The 18,786-nt window shown below is 39.7% G+C and overlaps 1 protein-coding gene across 15 annotated transcripts in view; it reads left to right on the forward strand.

Moving 5' to 3' along the window:
* MTMR3 (myotubularin related protein 3) overlaps window positions 1–18,786 on the forward strand; it is a 91,865-nt gene that overhangs the window by 27,310 nt on the left and 45,769 nt on the right. For 14 of the 15 annotated variants that reach the window (XM_080559219.1, XM_080559213.1, XM_080559218.1 and 11 more), the window contains 5 exons: window positions 3,364–3,444; window positions 8,174–8,254; window positions 8,648–8,737; window positions 9,989–10,105; window positions 17,583–17,665. In XM_080559219.1, the coding sequence (XP_080415345.1) occupies window positions 8,252–8,254; window positions 8,648–8,737; window positions 9,989–10,105; window positions 17,583–17,665 (293 nt within the window). In that variant the 5' untranslated portion in view covers window positions 3,364–3,444; window positions 8,174–8,251. The remainder of the gene's footprint in view (window positions 1–3,363; window positions 3,445–8,173; window positions 8,255–8,647; window positions 8,738–9,988; window positions 10,106–17,582; window positions 17,666–18,786) is intronic. The other variant, XM_080559224.1, reaches the window with a different exon arrangement.

Below are 18,786 nucleotides of genomic sequence, written 5' to 3' on the forward strand. Positions count from 1 at the left end.
AGAGGAGGCTGAGTCATTGCGCAGCCAGGTTATGTGGGAACCGGCAGCATTGCAAAGCATTAGAAATGTAAACAGAAATAGAGAACTTTCAATCAGAAGCCAGCCTTGCATAATGTTACGGTTGTGACATGGTGTGGCATAACCCGTGCAGAAATGCAATGTTTCAGCAAAGGGAGAGGGAGAAAAACCTTTAGAACTGTCAGCTTCCAGAAGAGAAGACTGGGATTTGTTTTTTTCAGAAGCTCTCCTCTTGTTGTTTCGCTTTATGAACATAGTCATACTTTTTCTGTTCTTGCTGGATGCATCCTTTCGGTGAAGAAACTAAAGCAACAGCTTTTTGGACTTTAATAAACATTTCTTAAAACTTAAGAGATTTTTAATGCCCGTTTGCCACTGTTCCATTTAAATAAATGTCCAGAAGAACCCTGTTGCAGACTCGTGGTGTGACTGACGGTGGAGGTCAGGTAGTCCAGCACCCTGCTGCGAGCAGGGCCAACTTTGGAGCTGCATGGGGTTGCTGGAGGGTCAGTAAGTTGGGAATAGCTCTGGGGCGGCGGATCTACAACTTGAAAATCTTGCAGTGCTCAGCAACTGTTATTTGGATTTTTTCCCCTTAATTATATTTCTTGTTTTTCACCACTACAGCACGATTGCTCTATCCTTCCCTTTCTCTGCTTCTTCATAGCGTCTTCCAAGACAAGACAAGGGAGGCAAGGCCTGTGTGTTCACATCGCCTGTTTCGTTTGCCTGATGGCTAAGATTATGAAACAGGCAACAGAGAGAAGGCTCCCGGGAGGCTGCTTCAAAGCAAAGGCTCCGTGTAGGTGTTGCTGTTCGGATCACCGTAAGCACTAGAGCCATATAGCTGAATGGCTTCTTACATAATTAAAACTGGACAGGGTTAGTGTGTCCTTCAGCACCCCCGTGTCTGTGCTTAAACAAAATATCCCAAACAAACCACCCAGCTGTGAGCGCGTGTGGCAGCCTAAGAAGAAAGCTGGTACGGAGCCTCTTCTGTTACTAGACGCGCTTGCCTTTGTAGGGTGTACTGAAGGAAACGGAGCTGCTCCTTTTTCCATCTTCTAGCCTTTGCTTTCCGTTGTGGATCAGACAGGCAGAGGAGCTGACACGGTGCAGAGGGTGGGGACGTGCAGCTGGGGGCTGCAGCTCCCTTTTTGGGGGGGCGAACTTAGATTTGCCTAGCCGTGATAATGAGGCAGTTGCACAGCAGTGCCTGGGCCTGCTCCTCCCTGCCCTAATTAGTGTTTGTGAGCTGGTGGTGACTTGGTGGTGAGGTTCCTTCCTACAGCCCGCTTTTTTTCACTTTGGCACATGTTGTTGACTTAGGAAGCGATAACGTTTGAGGTGCTTATCTGCGAGCAGCAGCCTTGCGAGAGGAATGCTAACGAGCGCGCCACGGAGTGTTTGCTGAATGCTGGCAGAAATAAAGCAGAATTATTAACGCTGGGCTTGGAACAGTTTCTCCTGTTTTTAAAGCTTCTCTACAAAGCTCTTGAGACACGGTGGTTTCTTCCAAACCTCATTAAATTCAATAAAAAGTTTGTTGCAGATTTTGTGGAGGTTTTTGCTTGGACCCAAAACACACAAAATAAGTCCACATCCTGCTACCCTAAAAATGTGCCTTGCCTTTTTAAAAGCATGGACGTGGCCAGAGAAGTTTCTCTGAAGAGACATTCATGAGTTGCGTAGTCTGCCTTCATAGCTTTTTTTTTGTTTGTTTAATAAGCTTGCTAAGTATTCCCGTCAAAGGTGACTTTGTCCAGCCAAGCAGTGGAACTTGTTGCACGATCAACCTGGTACCTCAAGCCGAAATGGTGTTCGTTTTGCTTCGTGTGCCATGTTTAATTATCAGGCCACAAAGCTTTTGGGACTGGAATTTAGCTTGCTGGTTGTGAGCTACAGGAGACTTAAAAAAAACAAAAACAAAACAAAAAAAACCACTTGACCTCTTTTGCAGGTAACCAAATGATGCTTTCAGGAACTGTTGTGTAAAATCGGAATTCATGATGGACAACCAACTTTTCCACAGCTGTGGTCATCTGCAGCATATCCTCTTATTTTCTTTGTGAAGGCAGATTATGGCACCATTTCTTTAATGCTAGATTAATGCATGAGATTTCCCTAAAGCGTATGCTGAAATGCCTGAAAGGTTAGAGTTCCTTTTGCTTGATGTGTCTAAGTTTGTCCTCTGTAACTATCCCTTCTTACTACGTCAGTCCTAAAATTATGTATCCCTTTTTTGGGTACTGAAAGAACTTTTTATCCTTTTTCTGTCGCAAACCACAAACAACAATGTGATAAATGCAAAATAAAGATTTTGGAAATGGACCTTGATGTGAAAACTATCACAAGTTGTGGCACATCCGCGTACAAGGAAGCTATTTCTAGCAGCAGGATTGTATGGGTTTGTAAGTTTGACTTTCTAGGCACATACACGTGCAGCATGGGATTGGAATAGTTTCCAAGTTATTGTGAAAAACAAGTTTTTGGGATGCAAGGGAGTGGTATTCCATCATTTTGGCTGCTTGCATGCTTTAGGAATGGTTGGTTTTAGTCTGGAACTTTAATTTTAGGGTTTGAGTATTTTGGTAGAGAACGCTGCATCCCGCGTGACTCACGCTGTTGAGCACTCATTCCGATGCTATGGAAGAGCCCTTTGAATGCCTGCTGAAGTGACTGTGTAGGAATGAGGCAAATTAGATGTTTAATACTTTTTTTTGGGGGGGGGGGGGGGGGGGAATACATATTTGCCATGGAATACTTAAATTTATTTTTTGAAAGTAGCCGTTCACCTGGAAAGTGAAAAAGATGGGGCTTGTAAAAAATGGCATCGTGAGCATTGCTGGTCACTGGGGCATTTTTGCATCTTTGTCCAAAAGTACTGAGACAATAACCACTGTGGGGAGGGGAAACTAACTTTAGTGTAAAATTAAAAATCACTTTTAAAAATTGATAAAAAAAACAGTTGGATATTCTACAGCAGAGCTTTTCAGTACTTCGTATTGCCAAGTAATTTGTTATCTTGTGTGTGTTTCTTGTTGTTTGTTTGTTTTTAATTCCCATGTGCAAAGGAATTTTGAAAAATATTTGACTTGCTTGGTGGTTATGATTTCTGAACCATTCCCTACCAGAAATCAGGCCTTAGCCAGAGCGCGTGTACCTGCTGAATTCCCTCTTCAGGGGTTATGACTTGCATGCTAGTTAGTACTTTTTACTTTCCTCTTTAATTAGGACAGACCAGCATAGCAGCTGAGTTTCTTGTACAAGTAAGTGTCTGGCTATTTGAAAAGTGTTTTTTCAATTGGAGGTTCATGTTTTAAAGAACTGACTTTTTATTTGCAGTTGCCAATGTGAAATATTGGAAGAGTATCGTCTGAAACTTTCTGGGACAAAGAGGACTGTTTTATTCTCTCTCATATTTTGGTAAGCTTAATGTATTATTTTGATAAGACAAGCTACCTGTTGAATGTGGGCTCTACAGTTATTATTGATTATTACTGATTATTTTCTTAATTAAAGCATTTTCCAAGACGTTAGACAAAAATATATACATTTTACTGAGTTGGTATTTGCAACCTGTAATTAAGGAAAAAACAAAACAAAACACCAAGATATCTGTACTTTCCGTACAACTCTTCTAGTTCTCCTGAAAATCTTCAAACAATTCTTTGTCTGTCCTCTTCAGAATAATGTGTAAATGCCCATATTTTTAACTACTTCACCAGTAAATACCTTTGAAAGCTATTCAGTTATTTCTACACTCAGTGCCAGGAAAGAGAGGAAACCTTGCTGTTAGGGATTGAAACATGGCAAACTAAGCGTTTATGCTTATCTCAGAATAATTTCCTTCCTCCTGTGAAAAGGAAGAAGTGTTTTCGCTTTGTAACAGAAGCATCTTTTGTTAAAGCCAGATCGCATTCTTGAATATTTCATGCTCAAATTTTCTAACGCTCCTTTGTCAAAATCTTGGATTCCTATCTGAAACTAAGAAGACAACTGTGACACAGCAAGTAAACAGCTATGTTTTGAGTTTGAGGGGCAACTCAATTTGATTATCACTAAACTAAATGGAAGTCAGTAGCTGGAAGGGGATGGCATGGGAAGAAAGCTAAATGCATTGGTACTTCATTTTTCTTCTACCTCCAATTTTTCTTTTCTTTGCTGTAATTTATAGGTCCAATTATATGTAAATATGTGAATTTAAGTCATCCTTTTTTATTTCCTCTTTTTTGTTTAGAATTGCTGGCAAACACATGGCTATTATGTCTCAATTATGTACATAATTTAAAACAGAAGGTGCATCTTAAGTGAGAGGTAATTAAGATGTTCCCATTCTGGCTGAATAGTCTGAGGTTACAAGCTTTACTAAGCATTTATCCTTTCAAGAAGAATATAAGGATGGAGAATTAACACCACCAATCTTTTTTTGGTGTAATATACAGCTGTATAATACAGTTGAAAGGACAGCACTGAAAATCGATACCATAATAAACCTTTTGGCTGCAGTCGTAAAAGTTATTTCCGAGAATAAAAACAAGTTTCACTATACTATTTATAAGCTGTCTACTATTTATATGTGATCCTATGTGTAAGTGTAAGCCTGAATTTGAGGCTGGTTTTTATGAAGGTGTTTTCTTGGTCAGTTATAATCTAAGCTGTATTTGAACATTTCCATTTCATTTCTGGGAAGTGCTTTTAAGTGTCATGGAAGTGCTGCTCATTTGCCAGCTGCAGTCAAACAGAACTGGAATTCTGATTCCATTCTGCCACTGATCAACAAAAGATGGGATGGGTCAACATGAGATTGGCATGAACCGACTGAAGAAATCTAATTTCATGTGAAGCTGACCTTGAAAGTAGCACGGTGTGTTAATTACGTGTAAAATTCAACAGAGTGGCTTCTTGGAGTTTACAATATGAAGAATGTCCTCGCGCTCACCTCCAGGGCAGGGCTCTCAAAATGAGGGTCAGAAATCCCCTTGCTCTAGGTGTCACGCGATTGCAGTCATCCTTCTTCTATTCACTTGACTAACCTGGAAGAGTTTGCTACTTGTATAGATAGCAATGGGTTAGAAAGCTTTGGTAATGGAAGGAAATTGAGATTGAAAGTGTGGTTTCGGAATTAATTCACCCAGTGTCAATACGGGCTGCCACTGAAAACCGCATGTGGTCCATGTCCCTGCTCCCCAGGGGTGTATTTCTGTTCCCTTGTGCTCAGTCCTGTGATCACGAGATCATGAACTACTGGGATCAGTATTTTTTTAACATGATGGGAAACGAATTATTTCTTTGGGTATATTCATTTTCCATCAGATCACTGAACTTCATTTTAAAAAGTCAATGTTCCTTACTGGTCTTGTCAGCAATTTTTTTATAAATACTTTTGTGCTACAGCAGTTAGCTTGATGAAGCATCGCACTAATACCTAGTAGCAACGTGAATGCGTAGTCATCTTAGAAACAGTTTTAGAAGTTCATGTACCATTTGTCTTGGCAATATCACAGTTTATATCTGATAACCCTGATTAAAGCTGAAACCAGCATATTTTTCTTCCACACGGCTTTCCCAAAATTCCCCTAAAAAGGTATGATTCTACTCATGCGTGTAAAAAGCCACAGTAGTATAGGAGAAGTTGTTTTGCAGCTGAGTGCAGTCATTAGAATAAGAAACTTACTCTGTGGTTATTTGAATAGTCTCTGCTGGATTTTGGGATAACAACTGTATTAAAGAGTTTGTTCATAAGCTAGTATCGACATGTACGTGGTTATACAGTAAACTCTTGAAATAAATGCATCTAATCAAACCGAAGTGTAAAGAACAGTTTTGTTTACATCACAGTGCCTACTAAAACTCTTCATCAGTGCTACTAAGCATGCTTTAAATTTGTAATGAAGCTTATCTTTTTAATTAGCTATGTGTTTCTTTGCTAAGGTAGGTGGCTGCAGAAGCCAACAGCCAGCCTCTGGCAGCCTGCAGAAATGGTGATGGAGGTGTTTAGGGAAACAGCTCTGAGGAGGACGTGCCCTAACTCCTCATCCTTTTGGTGGCTGTAGAGCTGACGATTGAGTGTGGAAGCTTGTCATTATTGTGAGGCTGGAGAAGGAGATTTGTGTAAATCTTCCTTTTTAAAGCCACCTTCTCTTAAGTCGTTGGTCTTCATGGTAGCAGGATACACTGCAAAGTTAATCCAGTCTGCACCTGTTGCTTAGCCAGCCATCATTTTAAATTTGCTTGAGCACGAGGCTCTTTTTTAACATCTTGCAGATCAAGGACAGTGGTGCATCCCATAACCTGAGAAACACGGAGTGAGAACCAAGGGCTAGAAGATGAAACCAAATGTGGTTGAGGGAGCGGCTGAACCCCTCCTTTCCTGGTATCTTCAAGTCAAGAGCAGATGTTTTTTTACAAGATAAGCTTAACTGAGTACAACATGCATAAAGTACTGCGTCATGCTGGAATCGAGCATGAGCTCGTGTTTTGAATACGAGGGCTGCAATTTTATGGTCCATATGTAGTTGTAAAAAGCTCACCATTTTTAAGCCCAAGACAAACAAACTTTTGCAGTTGACTGAATAATTAATCTTTTAAAATTTATTATTAAATACAATCTCTTATCTTTTTTTCCTCTTCTGATATTTTATTGTGGAGTGTGTTTGCTGTTGAAATTTCCTATAATAATACTGCTTTATTTGCCCTGTACTATAGGGAATGCTTAATGGATTTCGCTGTTTGTTAGCATGGTGTTTAACGGACTCCCCTCAGGACCCACCCTGGGGTTTGTTCATTAGGACCCGGAGCCCTACAGTTTGCATGGTGTCATTTAAAATGCGGGGCTCGGGAGTTCCAGCTTTTTCTGCCTAGCCTGAACCTGTTTGCTTTGTTTTGAGTTTATATTTATTGTTTGTATTTACTGAAGTAGAAATAATGGCTGAAGGAGTAGATAATACAGGCTTAGCATCATGCCATAGCCCTGTTCCAGCTCAGAAACATCCCTCCGCACGCTGCGGGATTTTGGGCCCATATGCCAGCCTTTGCAGGCCATTCCTTCCCTGCTCTGGGGACATAAAGGCACTCGCTTTGTTGGCGTACTTCCTATTTAACCGAGGTGTCAGACCACTTGCTTCTCATTGTTCTTTTTTCCGCAGCAGGCCGGTTTCAGAAGTTTCAGAAGGTGTGTACCTGCTGCTCCTTTGCTCTCGGGAGCGCTGTGTGGAATAGGCAGTGCATCAGCGCTTCCTGCTGTGTGCTTGTGCTGTGTTCAGAGTGATAGGTTTAACTTTGTATCTTCTATGTGATGTAGGTAGTCCTGAAATACCTATATTCATTCTTAAAAACAAACAAACAAAAAAGCAAAACAAAAACAAAAGAGAAAAACACCTATCTCCACTAAAATAAATAAAAGACACATCTCAAAACCAAATTATAACTCCTGTATTCATCAAGTTCCTACCAGGGTCAATTACATAAACTTCAGGACTGTATGCTCTGCAATATTTTCAGGAAATTTGCAGGTGATAAAAGACAGGGGAATGGCTAGATAGTGGTGAGAGCAAGGCACTAGTACATGGTGATCAGAGCTTTTGGAAGGAAAGGTGCAAAAATATAAGTAGATTGATTCATCCATGGATGTAAAAAGTAAGTCAAAAAATGAGGAGTTCTACTCTTATGTGAATCCATATATGAATTCTAATTCATATGCCGTAGTTGAAACAAAATTAAGTAAGGAGAGTCTAACAGCCTGTGTCAGAGATCAGAATAAATGATCACAACGATCCCTTGGCTTTTATAACCGAAGTATTTGTGCATCACCATCTGCAAATGGCTTGGGAGAAATTTAGGATGATCTAGAAAGATAAACACGTTTTAATTTAATTGATATAAACAGAATGGTGTAACTGCTGCATTTAGACTGGTGCTGTCCCAGCAGTACATTCAGAGATATTTTTTTCGGTATGAATAGAAGGAGGCTGACACGTTTTGAAATAATTTTGTCTTGCAGGAGAATTAGTTGATATGAATTTCCTCTTTTCATAATTACTGTTTGCTTGAGGTTTTCTAATAGCTAAATTCTTATATTTTAAAAGTTCATTTGTGTTTATTTGCCAAAAGGAAATGAATTCGTCTTCATTGCTATACTTTTCTGTTTTTTCAGATTTTAATAAAAAGTGAAGAAGAGCCTCAACATACTGCAAGTAAAGACGAGGATTCCTCCTCCTGTCCAGGGCCTGTCATGGTAAGCAAAAATCTTTTACAGAGACTCTTACAGAGCAGGATAGGCTAAAATCTAAAAAGCATTAGTGAATTAATGCTTGTGTGTGAGTTGTTGAGCCTGAAGTGTAGCGTTAGACTAAGCTAAGCTAACGCTTTTTTTTTTCCTTAATGTTCATTCAAGGCATTCTTTTTTATGACTTCATTAACCAGGCTGCAGGAAGAATTGTTTCTAATATATTTAGTTGTTTGAGTGCTTGTCTTTGTAAGTTTAGTAACTTCCGTAAGTTACTGATATCTGAATTCTCTGAACAGTCCATCCTGTTTGAACTTTTCGTTGGTCATTGATAACTTGCTACGTTGTGAAGAAGGCAGTAAGTGACAGTGCTGAAGTTAACTGTCAAGCTTTGTTTCTCAGGATGAAGAGACTCAGCACAGCCTTGAATGCATCCAGGCTAATCAGATTTTTCCCAGGAAGCAGCTTATCCGAGAGGATGAGAACCTTCAGGTAATCACCACAGTGCTTCTTGCCAGTTGAGATCATGGTGTCACTTGTTGAGCTGTGTATTTTCTGGTCTCTCCTGCAGAATTTTCATTCGTGAGTCAGTACAGTAATTGGAGAAACACTTTCTGTTCAAAGACTCGTGTACATTTGGACAGGACAGAGAGCTTGTGCAGTATGTTGCAGGAGTTTCCTCAGTGACTGAAAAATATAACCATATACCCACGTCGTAATTTCAAGTGCTTATTCCTGAACTGAGAACCTAGTAATAATCCCTGTCTACTAACACTAGGAAGGTTTTTACTACGTAGTTTGGAACTCTTCATGTTTCAATAAAACAAACAAAGAACCTCCCACCTAACACTGTTATTCAAGTTCTACCATTACTCCTTGTTACAAAGAAGCCAGAAGTCTTATGTTACACAAAAATGATTTTTTTGTTGTTTTCTTTTGTTTTTCCAAAGTTTCTTTTGAAATCAGTTTATTTCAGGTGATATAATCATGTAGACATCCTTATATCAACTGAAGAGGTAGTTTATTTCATTTTAATAGAAAATATTTTAAATTGATTTAAACTAAGTTGTTGCAAAACCAGGTTAATTTCAAGTTGAGCCCTTAGAAATGTTTCACTCAGCTCAGCTAAATTGGGTTTAAATCTTGTTTTTATTTAAACAGTTGCAGTTTTTAGGTGCAGCATAATAAGATTGCAATCATAATTTCTTCCCAACATATAAAACAGTAGTGTGTCATGCATTTTCTTGTTTGCAGCAAGAAATACAAGTCAAAATGTATGATTTGTCCAACTGATTTCCAATGTGTAGGAGTTAGGTATCCAGTCTAAGCTGGTTGTCTGAGCTTGCTTGGTGAAGGGACCAACAATGTAGAAGGTTATGCATGATTCACTTTAGGATGAATTTAATAACATTATGGAAATTCCATACATTCCATTAAGTAAGGAGCAAAAGCATAAATCAGGAGGTCAGACTGCTTGCCAAAATGTGAAGATGTTTTGCTCATTTTTTTAATAAAAATTCACTGTTTTAACTAACCAAGCACATTGTACTCAGGCAAACTGTGAGAAAAAGAGGAATTGTATAACACAGAGGCTGCAATTCCTTCTTAGCAATAATAGCTAGGTTTGAGTTCTCAGCAGCATTTCAATTTGTTCTTTTGTTATTGTGTACTTGAGTAGGTATTTATAGGAGGTATGTGGTTTTGGTAAACGCTTTCTAAAAGATTTCTCTTGCCATTCTGAAGGTCCCGTTCATTGAACTTCATGGTGAGAGTACAGAGTATGTAGGACGAGCAGAGGATGCCATCATTGCACTTTCTAATTACAGACTTCACATCAAATTCAAGGAGTCTGTTGTGAACGTAAGTGTTATTCATGCTACTACAGTAATACAGCTATTTTGAATTCAATCCAAATAGAAGAATTAGGCAACAGTACAGTGATCCTGCCTTTTAAGGTTAGTGGTAATAGGAAATCTCATGGTGATGCTCAAGTCGCGTTTTTCATAGAGAACAGACGTGGTTTTAGACATCAAAAGGTGGCTCAGCACCCCTGAAAATGAGGCTCGGTAAGGATACTTCACACCAACTTTATGGTCCCTCTGTAACTGGCTAAGTCTGCCAGACGTTCTCCTAAGCTCTGTATATGGTCAGTAGACAAGCCCAGGGTCTTCCAACGGGCTGTTTGCAGCATCTAAGCTAGGTTCATGGCTTGCTTAGAGAAGCTTCACCAAGAGGATCTGGAAGAGTTTAGCTATTGAAGTTTGATGCCCGAAGGTGAACAGTTTGGGTGCTATCATTAACGTAAGAGATCTGTGAATTTTACCTCCTTGTCAGATGCCTGTGCATTTCTTCATAGAGCTTTACATCCATTCTTAAAAATTGTTAACATATTAGCTACTCAAGGTCATAGAGAGAAATTTTATATAAAAATAAATTAAATGGGCATTGTGTAGTCCCTTACAGTGGTATAATTGGCATATGGCAGTCTTACTAGTTAGAGTACCGGCTGTGAGCTATATAGAATTCATTAGGACATTATACATGGCACAGAAGTATTTTTGTAAATATTTATAATAAAACCAGCAAAACAGATCCAAACAATCTAAGCATGTTTTTTCCCCCATGGTGATGGGTTTTTCACCAGTCTCCTTAGTTCAAGTCAAGTCCTGCCTCTGGCTAGTTGTGGAGAATTGCAAGGTGTCAGTCATGAATCCTGAGCTGTAAAGTGGTGAGTTAAATGTAAAACACCAAAACTGATGCGTGTTGTTCTAAAGCGGACAAAAGCAAGGGCAACAAAACGTAAGAATTGTCAGGTGCTGTCACATACTTGACTGAGACACATGCAGCACAGCGGTCTGGAACATCAGTGAGATCTCTGTGCACGTAGCTGTTTTAACTTTTGATGCCACATCAGTCTTAAATTTAAATTCTTCTTTTATTGTTTTGTGCCAGAGCCGAATTATTAATTCTATAAAAACATTGTTTACTGATTGTTTAAAACTAAATCTTCACTGTTTCACGTTGTCTCTAATCATATGGCTCTATTACCTACAGACTTCTGCGTGCCTGTCATTGTTATCATTAATCACATAAAGTGCTCTTTTAGTTCATGAGTTGTCAACATAATGGGCTGAATAGGCATAGCTGCTGGCTAGTGAACATCTGCATACAGCATAATATAAAAAGCACACGCAAAGTACTAGAATTCATGATGGTGCATTTTTTTCAGCAAATAAAGGTATTATTTCTGAACACGGCAACTATTTAAAACGATGGCAGGAAATTTCTGATGGCAATAATTTAATTGGAAATGTAAGGGCTCTTATCTTCCACTGCTGACCATACAAAGGAGATGGCGTATGTGTATATGCAGAGGTAGCATGACTTTACTTTCCTCCTCTTATTCCATAGTCAGTCACGGATTACGATTTGGGACTTGAAAGTTAATTTGTACGTGCACATGGGGATGGGAGCCAAGAGTCAGCCAGGTGCTGGGATGTCTCAACTGCAGCCCAGCCAGATGCATCCCTCCGTACTGCTGGCAACAAAGGGAAGACTCATTATGAGGAGTGCATTTTATAGGGGTCCTTATCTTTGTTATGGACATGAACTCTAAGGCTGAATTCTGCCAATAGGCCTGCTACAATAAAACTATTACCATAGTGTTTACTGTTAGCTTATTTATTTTTTAATTCAGAGTCCAACTGTTGTATGAAACTGGCAAGTAGAAGTGACAGTGGAAAGGACTGAATATTTATAAACAAGGAGCCAAGACATGAGAAACAAGCGTAATTCTAAAAATCAAGAGTTTGTCCTTGGGAATGCCAGGAAATGAGTGAATTACTTTATTAGCTAAGGCACTAATGAATGTACTGCACTTACTGTTGTGTCTGTCCGTAGGATTATTGGAGGATAATTTTTGAAGAATTGCCAATTTAATATTTATGAACAGCAGCAAAAATTAATGTTTTCTTAAATAAAATATTATTTGTTTGAGTTCAGGAAAGAAAGCACAAAATTTTGTCAATATTACCATGTTAGCGTTGCTTCACTGACTTTGATGTGCAGCGTTCTGACCTTGTAAGGCCTGAGTAAGAACTCCGTCTGATGTCTCTGAGGTTGTTAGTCCTGCTTTGTATGTCATCATTAGTGAGAAAGATTCAATTAGATAGTGTGGGAGGTAGAGTAGAATATAGATTATTCTTCTCTAATCATATTTGACCATCACTAATAAGTTACTGTGAACTCTCCAGTACTAGAATTCAAGGCAGACAAGATTTGGAATACTTGTAAGGATAAAAAGGTATTTGTAGTAATTAGAAACCATGTTTAAATTGCTGAAGTTTGGAATAATAATCACTTTGGTTATTGTTGATCAAACGGTGATTTTCTAAATGAAATCTTCACTGATTACTTTTTGATCAAGTTCATCTCAGTTCTTTTCTATTTTTATATCGTTAGACCTATTCAGAAAACACCTGGCTGCTTTTGAGAAGGCCTTTTAAAAAATGTAAATGTGTTTACTAATTGTAGAGACTTGTTTTTTCTTAATTTTCAGTGACTTTTCTAGAAATCAATATCCTAAGGCCGGATGTAGTAACAGCCTTCCCACCTCAGCAGAGAGAGGTATTTGTGTATATGAAAGAAAATTGTTAGCAAGCATCTGTATTAGAGTACTTGTGAAAAGTGTTTGTTCCCAGTGGTTCCCAGTGGCTGGGCGTGCAGCTGGTCGAGGCAGGCACGTCCTCTTGCAGGAGGTGGAATATTCCTGTGCCGTAGCTGTAGAAATGGACCTCCGGGGAAAGCAGAATGCACGCCAACTACTTGTACCTTAATAAGGACAACTGCATGAAAGAAATGGGATCCAGTTAAAAATGGATTCCTAGTCTTTGTTTTTGTACCTCACTGTTCTCTTTTTGTTTGCAATTCAATAGACTGGCTGTCCAAACGATGCTTGTGAAACCTCAGTAAGTAGCACAATGTTGCTAGATCACTTGCTGCACCTGTGCTTGAAAATAAATACATTTAAATGTTGATAATGCTCACCTTGCAACACTGCAGAAAAGGGTTGTACGCATAAGTCCTTTCCATGGATAATTTCCTAGATCTGAGTAGTAATAGGGACACGGAGTTTTAAATTCAAAAACAAAAGATCCCTTAGACCATGCATAAATTGGAGGGATTATGGCATTCAAAAGTGTTGCCTTGTATTTATCCATGGGATTATAATGCAGACTCAACAGTGATATCTCAGTGCACATAACAAGTTTGGTTCCCAGGCTGATCTCTATTGATTGGCGTTCCTTAAGAAAATTTCAAACTTTGCTGCTGATATTTCTGTCTAATCATTTTTCTCTGTGTAAGCTAATTGCATTTATGGGGGAATTAAAATGTTAGTGTATTCCATGAAACCCTGGGTTTGAATGTAGCCTCTTTCAAATAGCAGATTTTGGACACAGGAGGAAAAAAAAAAAAGTCATACTGGCAAGATGAGGAAGATTTTCAGTCTTTAGGATCTAATGAGTTTTAGCATGAGCTTTCCCTTGGCCTTTAGTGGAAAAATTGTTTATCTGGTTTCTTCCCAGCCTTATATAAGTATTACAGTTGTGGGTCATCTGTGCTGAGCAATAGCTTAGTGTAGTCCCCAGGTCCTGGTTGTCTGACTGTTCACGTTGCATGTGTGTTGGTCCTGAAAGCAGAGAAAGGGACTAAATAATTACCTGCAAGGCAAAACCCGAATGTAACGTAGGTGTAATTAAAAGCAAAATGTGCTTCAGGTACTCCTTGTAGGCTGTACGAACCAGATTGCACCTGGAAGGATTTGACTCCCTCCATCTACAGGAGTCCTTTAAGGCCTTCTGAGCTGACCTTGCCGCTTCAGTACCTCCATGTTCCATCTTACACCATGCTTCAGGATGTACAGCACATAGCCTTGGCCTCGTGCTGTTGAAGTAACCAGGATGTAACAGAACCCTAACATTATTTCTGGCTCTGAACTGGGAAAACAACAAGGAAGTACTAATTCCAGCTCATGACCCCTGGGTGCCACCTGGTATCCAGTAGTCTGAGGCCACGTGGTGTGCAGGGTAGAGAACAAATTAGATCCTTCACGAGTAAATGTGCCATGAAACGGCCTGAGCGTGGTCCACGGCATGCCACTTGGCACCGTGGTCGAGGACTGAGCCATGCAATGGGTCCTTTCAGCAGGTTTAAACATAACCTTTCATTTTCTAACTACAGAGGTATATTTCTCTGAATGTATCTTGCACTGCAGCGAGATGACAGCTCCAGCAATTAAAAATTAAAAGAAAAAATAATTCCAAAAAGGTAAAAAATGGAGTCGTAAAACGTTGCTGTTTAAAAATATATATATATTTTTTAAGAAGGGACAGTCAAGAGGCATAGTGCAAGAGCATTATATTCTACTGCGATATGGTTGGCCTTTGATAACAGTGCATGTTTATTCTTATAAAAAGCAAAAATGATTGCTTCTCCACTGCTTTATTCAGATAGACGCTGTTAAATGGGGAAGTGCCTGCAAATAGAATTGATGGCTCTTTCAGGAGCAAACTAACGGCGCTGGGTGTCTGCCTCGCGGTGTGATTCAGCCTGAAAAACAGAACAATGAAATCGGGAGGTTATTAGTGGGAAAAATGGGAGGACGGAGGCAGATAATTTTACAGAGTTTTATGGGGTTGTAAGAGTAATGGACAGGAAGGAGATTGAAAATTGAAGAGGATCAGAGGATAGATTTTTATGACCGGAAAAGAAAATTTACAAGACTGATGTGAAGGTTGCCCTAAAGAAAGAAACAGCAAATTTTAAGGAAATAGATGGGGAGCCGTGTGTAGATTGTAAAGGGAGAAAAGAGTGGCTGCTGAGCGCAGGGCAGATTGGAAGAGAGCAGAACAAAGAATGACTTTGAAAGAAGGAAATTAAAAATAATGCATTAGTAGAAGAATAGTCAGAATGTCGTTAGGGTGCAGATGGGGGAAGAGGAGCTGGAACTAGACTGCGAGGTGAAGAACTGCTTAAATGAACTGTGCGTTGGAAGGAATGCAGTAACAGAGGGCTCGGAGAAAAAGGATATTAACAGGTGAAGGAGCATTTGACTTAAAAATGATGCCCTCTAGAGCCTCAACTCATTTACTAGTGGGAATGTATCTTACTTTCTGCGTTGGTGCGATGTGAGTCAATGGTAGTTTTAAATAATTTATCGGTGTTTGTGGGGCTCTCCAGCCGGGAAGGGAGAATGGAGGATTCTCTAGTGCTAGGTCTGGTCCAGTCCCTTAAATTATTAGACAAAACTATCACAATAATTTTATCTGCCTTGCAGCCTAGAATCGAGTAGGAGAAATAGTGGAAGAAATTACTGGTTAAAAGAAAAAGGCTATAGCAACAGCAGGGCATCTGATCTGCTTGTCCGTAATGCATTTAAATAGTTGGTTAAATCAGTGGCTAAGCCCATCAGCATCTTCAGCGTACCTCTTCTCACCACTCACTTGTTCTGCTAGAGCTGGGTGGATCTGCAGTCAGTTTTAGCATCCGAGAGGTTGCCTGCTCATGTTGCTGGCCATGGAATTGATATCAGACTGTTGGCAATCTCCGAACAGTAACGGACCAGAATTCAAGTCCCAGCTTTATTTGAATACCCTAACTTCTGGGCTGTCAAATCAGACTCCATCTCATCTAGTGTCCTTGTGCCTGAATTTGATGTTCTTTACCGGCCTGGTTGCAACAGAAGGACCAGAGGAGAACTTCCCCGGTCCAGCCCAGCTGGCTGTGGGGGTGAGGGTTAGTGCTTCCTCCGGCTCGGGGAGAGTCCTGCGCCGCTGCGTGGCTGGGGGCTGACCAGAGGGTGAGGATTAAGCTCGGGTATTGAGACAGTACATGCCCGTTGTATTTTGGGGATTGTAAGCTCTGTGCAATTACCTGGGCTTTAGCATTCTTAGGATGACTCCGACTTCTGGGTGAGCAGGGATAGCTGAGGTGCAGCCGCGAGCCGTGTGCCTGCCTCCAAGAGACAGAATTACGACCGTTCTCTTGGGCCTGGCATTTACCATTAGCTCTCTAGGCATCTTCATGCTCAGAATGAGTTTTCGTGTGGTTCTTGTTTCTGAGGCATCTCTTTCCCCCGTCTGCTGTTTTTAATTCCGTTTCCTTTGATCGTTCCACTCAAATCGGGTACTTCTTAAGCGTCGTGATGCCTGAGAAGCAGCAGTCTTGGCTCCACACCCCAGATCCTTGACTGAAGGTAATCTTCAAGGACTTGTGCCCAGAGTCATGTGGAAAGGCACTGGTAGAGCAGGGTCTTAGAGCCATCTTGTAAGCCCCAAGCCCGAACTTAAACTGCCGGATCGTACCCCACTGATGACAAGATAAGAGAATTTGAATGTTTTATCTGATAGCCTTTGTTGTACTGAGGGATCCCGGTGGCAGAGTTTTTCTTGCTTTGTGTAATGTTCAATATAATCTCTAATAAACATTTCAAACAATTTTACACTGTTTATTGTACATATTAGCTAAATTCTATAACTGTGTTTGGAATTTAGGCAATTATTTCTGAGGTAGTTGAATACTAACTCTTATTCATTTCAGACCACAATGTACATTTGCCTGCCTCGGGTAACGGTCCAAAATATTAATGAAACTAATATTTTCATTGTGTGGTCTCTTGCTTCTCATCTTTAAAGGTACTTGCATGTGCTTACATGTTTTGCCTGATCAAGCTTCTGCCAGTTACATATGCATAAAACATTAGAAGTGCGTATAACTACACCTTTAAAACTGAATGATTCAGCTTTATTACTCGAAATACAGCTGCTTTGATCACAGGAATTAATCTACACAGGGCTAATGATTTTCCCCAAAGAAGAGATATGGAATATGTCCACATAACAAGCATCTGCAGCGGTCTGTTAAGGGGGAATCTTACATAGGGTTTTGTTTTCAACACCAATAGCTAAAATTACATTTCCTAAACCTCTAAATTTGGATCAACAAAAGAGAAAGATGCTTCCAGGAGAGAGGAGCTTGTGGGTTTCTGCTGCTTTTTCTACCATTGCATATGTTACCAGTGCTGCAGCCCTCTCCCTGATTTAATCTGTAATCTCAGGTGTTTTCATGGGATCCCTTAAGGTTCTTGGGCTATATAGCAGTGGAGCTAGAAACTTTACTGATCTGTGGTACCATACTTCAGAGCTTTTGACGTAGCTATACTTAGTTTTTGTTGCTTTTCTCTCTCTTTTCTGTCTCCACATAGTCCTTAGGAGATATGCCAAGAAATTACAATGTTAATGCCATTTGGAATTAAATCATATAATCTTTTTAATTGCAGGTTCCATTGCAGCTTATAGAAAGTGTTGAGTGCCGTGACATATTTCAACTTCATTTGACTTGCAAAGACTGCAAGGTTATAAGGTATGAATAGGCCAAATGCCGAATGGGCTGTGACTTTGCCTTCCACGTGCTGTGAACAGCTGAGACGTTCTAAGGAAGCGTGTGGTGTTTTTTTTCATATTTTGTGCACTTCCTTTCCCCAAAGAGATTTTCTTCTGTCTTTGTGTATCATAGCTGGCCATTTTTGTAAAGAGGGTGGGATTAAGATGGCATGCATTTTATTTGGAAGTTAATCTTAGTCTCACTGTTTTTTCCCTGATTTACAATGAATGCAGTACTAGTTATAAGACACAGAACTTTTGGGGCTGAAGGTTGGGGTTTAAGGTATGGGTTTGTGCAGTTCTACCTGAAACCTTCAGACAGGATAGCATCAGCCACCTTGGGTTTTTAGCTGTTGTCAGAGTGCAGAGACTATCCTTAAGACACAAGAAGCCTGTGGAAAAAGAAAGTCTGGGAATAAGGTAAAGCCAGGTCTGCAACCCACCTCGGTGGACAGCGAAGTAGCTGTCATGTGGAAAGGAGTGTTAATATGTTTCTGTCCTTTGGCGTTCTTCAGTGTCTGCCCCTGGGTTCTGTGAACTTCACTATTTCCTACTTTTCTGCTGGATAAATTAATTTTGATCTATAAACTTTAATTAACGAGAAAGGAACACTTCTTTTTGATTAAATGTTTGCTGGCAGTACCTTTCGTATAATGAAATGTGCCCCAGTCACATCTGAGCACTCAGAATGTTTAACAGGCCAGCTGCTTCCTGAATTGCTGTATTCTGATGAGGTCTGATTTTACTTTAGAAGTAATATTTAGTTTAATTTGAATTAAATATTTTAACTTCCTCTTAACTTATAGCTCTTGACATTTAAAAAAGTCACTCTTCCTATCTACATTAATTTGTTAATTCTCTTCAATTGTACAATGAATACAAATTAGTTGTATTTATGTCCTCCTTTATGAATTTCCGATCAAAATTGCCGTTCTGAGAATCAGAATTTGATGAAAATGACCACTGGAAATCATGAAGTGTGGGCTCAAGATCCCCAAACTGGAACATGTGCACGTTATGTTTCCTGAACAAAGCAGTTTGTGTTTTGAATAATTGGGCTCAAATGAAGATAGTGTTGAAAATGACTAATATCAACTTTAA

The sequence above is a fragment of the Anser brachyrhynchus genome (genome assembly GCF_964034855.1).
Source record: "Anser brachyrhynchus genome assembly, chromosome: 17".
In the NCBI taxonomy this organism is placed as follows: domain Eukaryota; kingdom Metazoa; phylum Chordata; class Aves; order Anseriformes; family Anatidae; genus Anser; species Anser brachyrhynchus.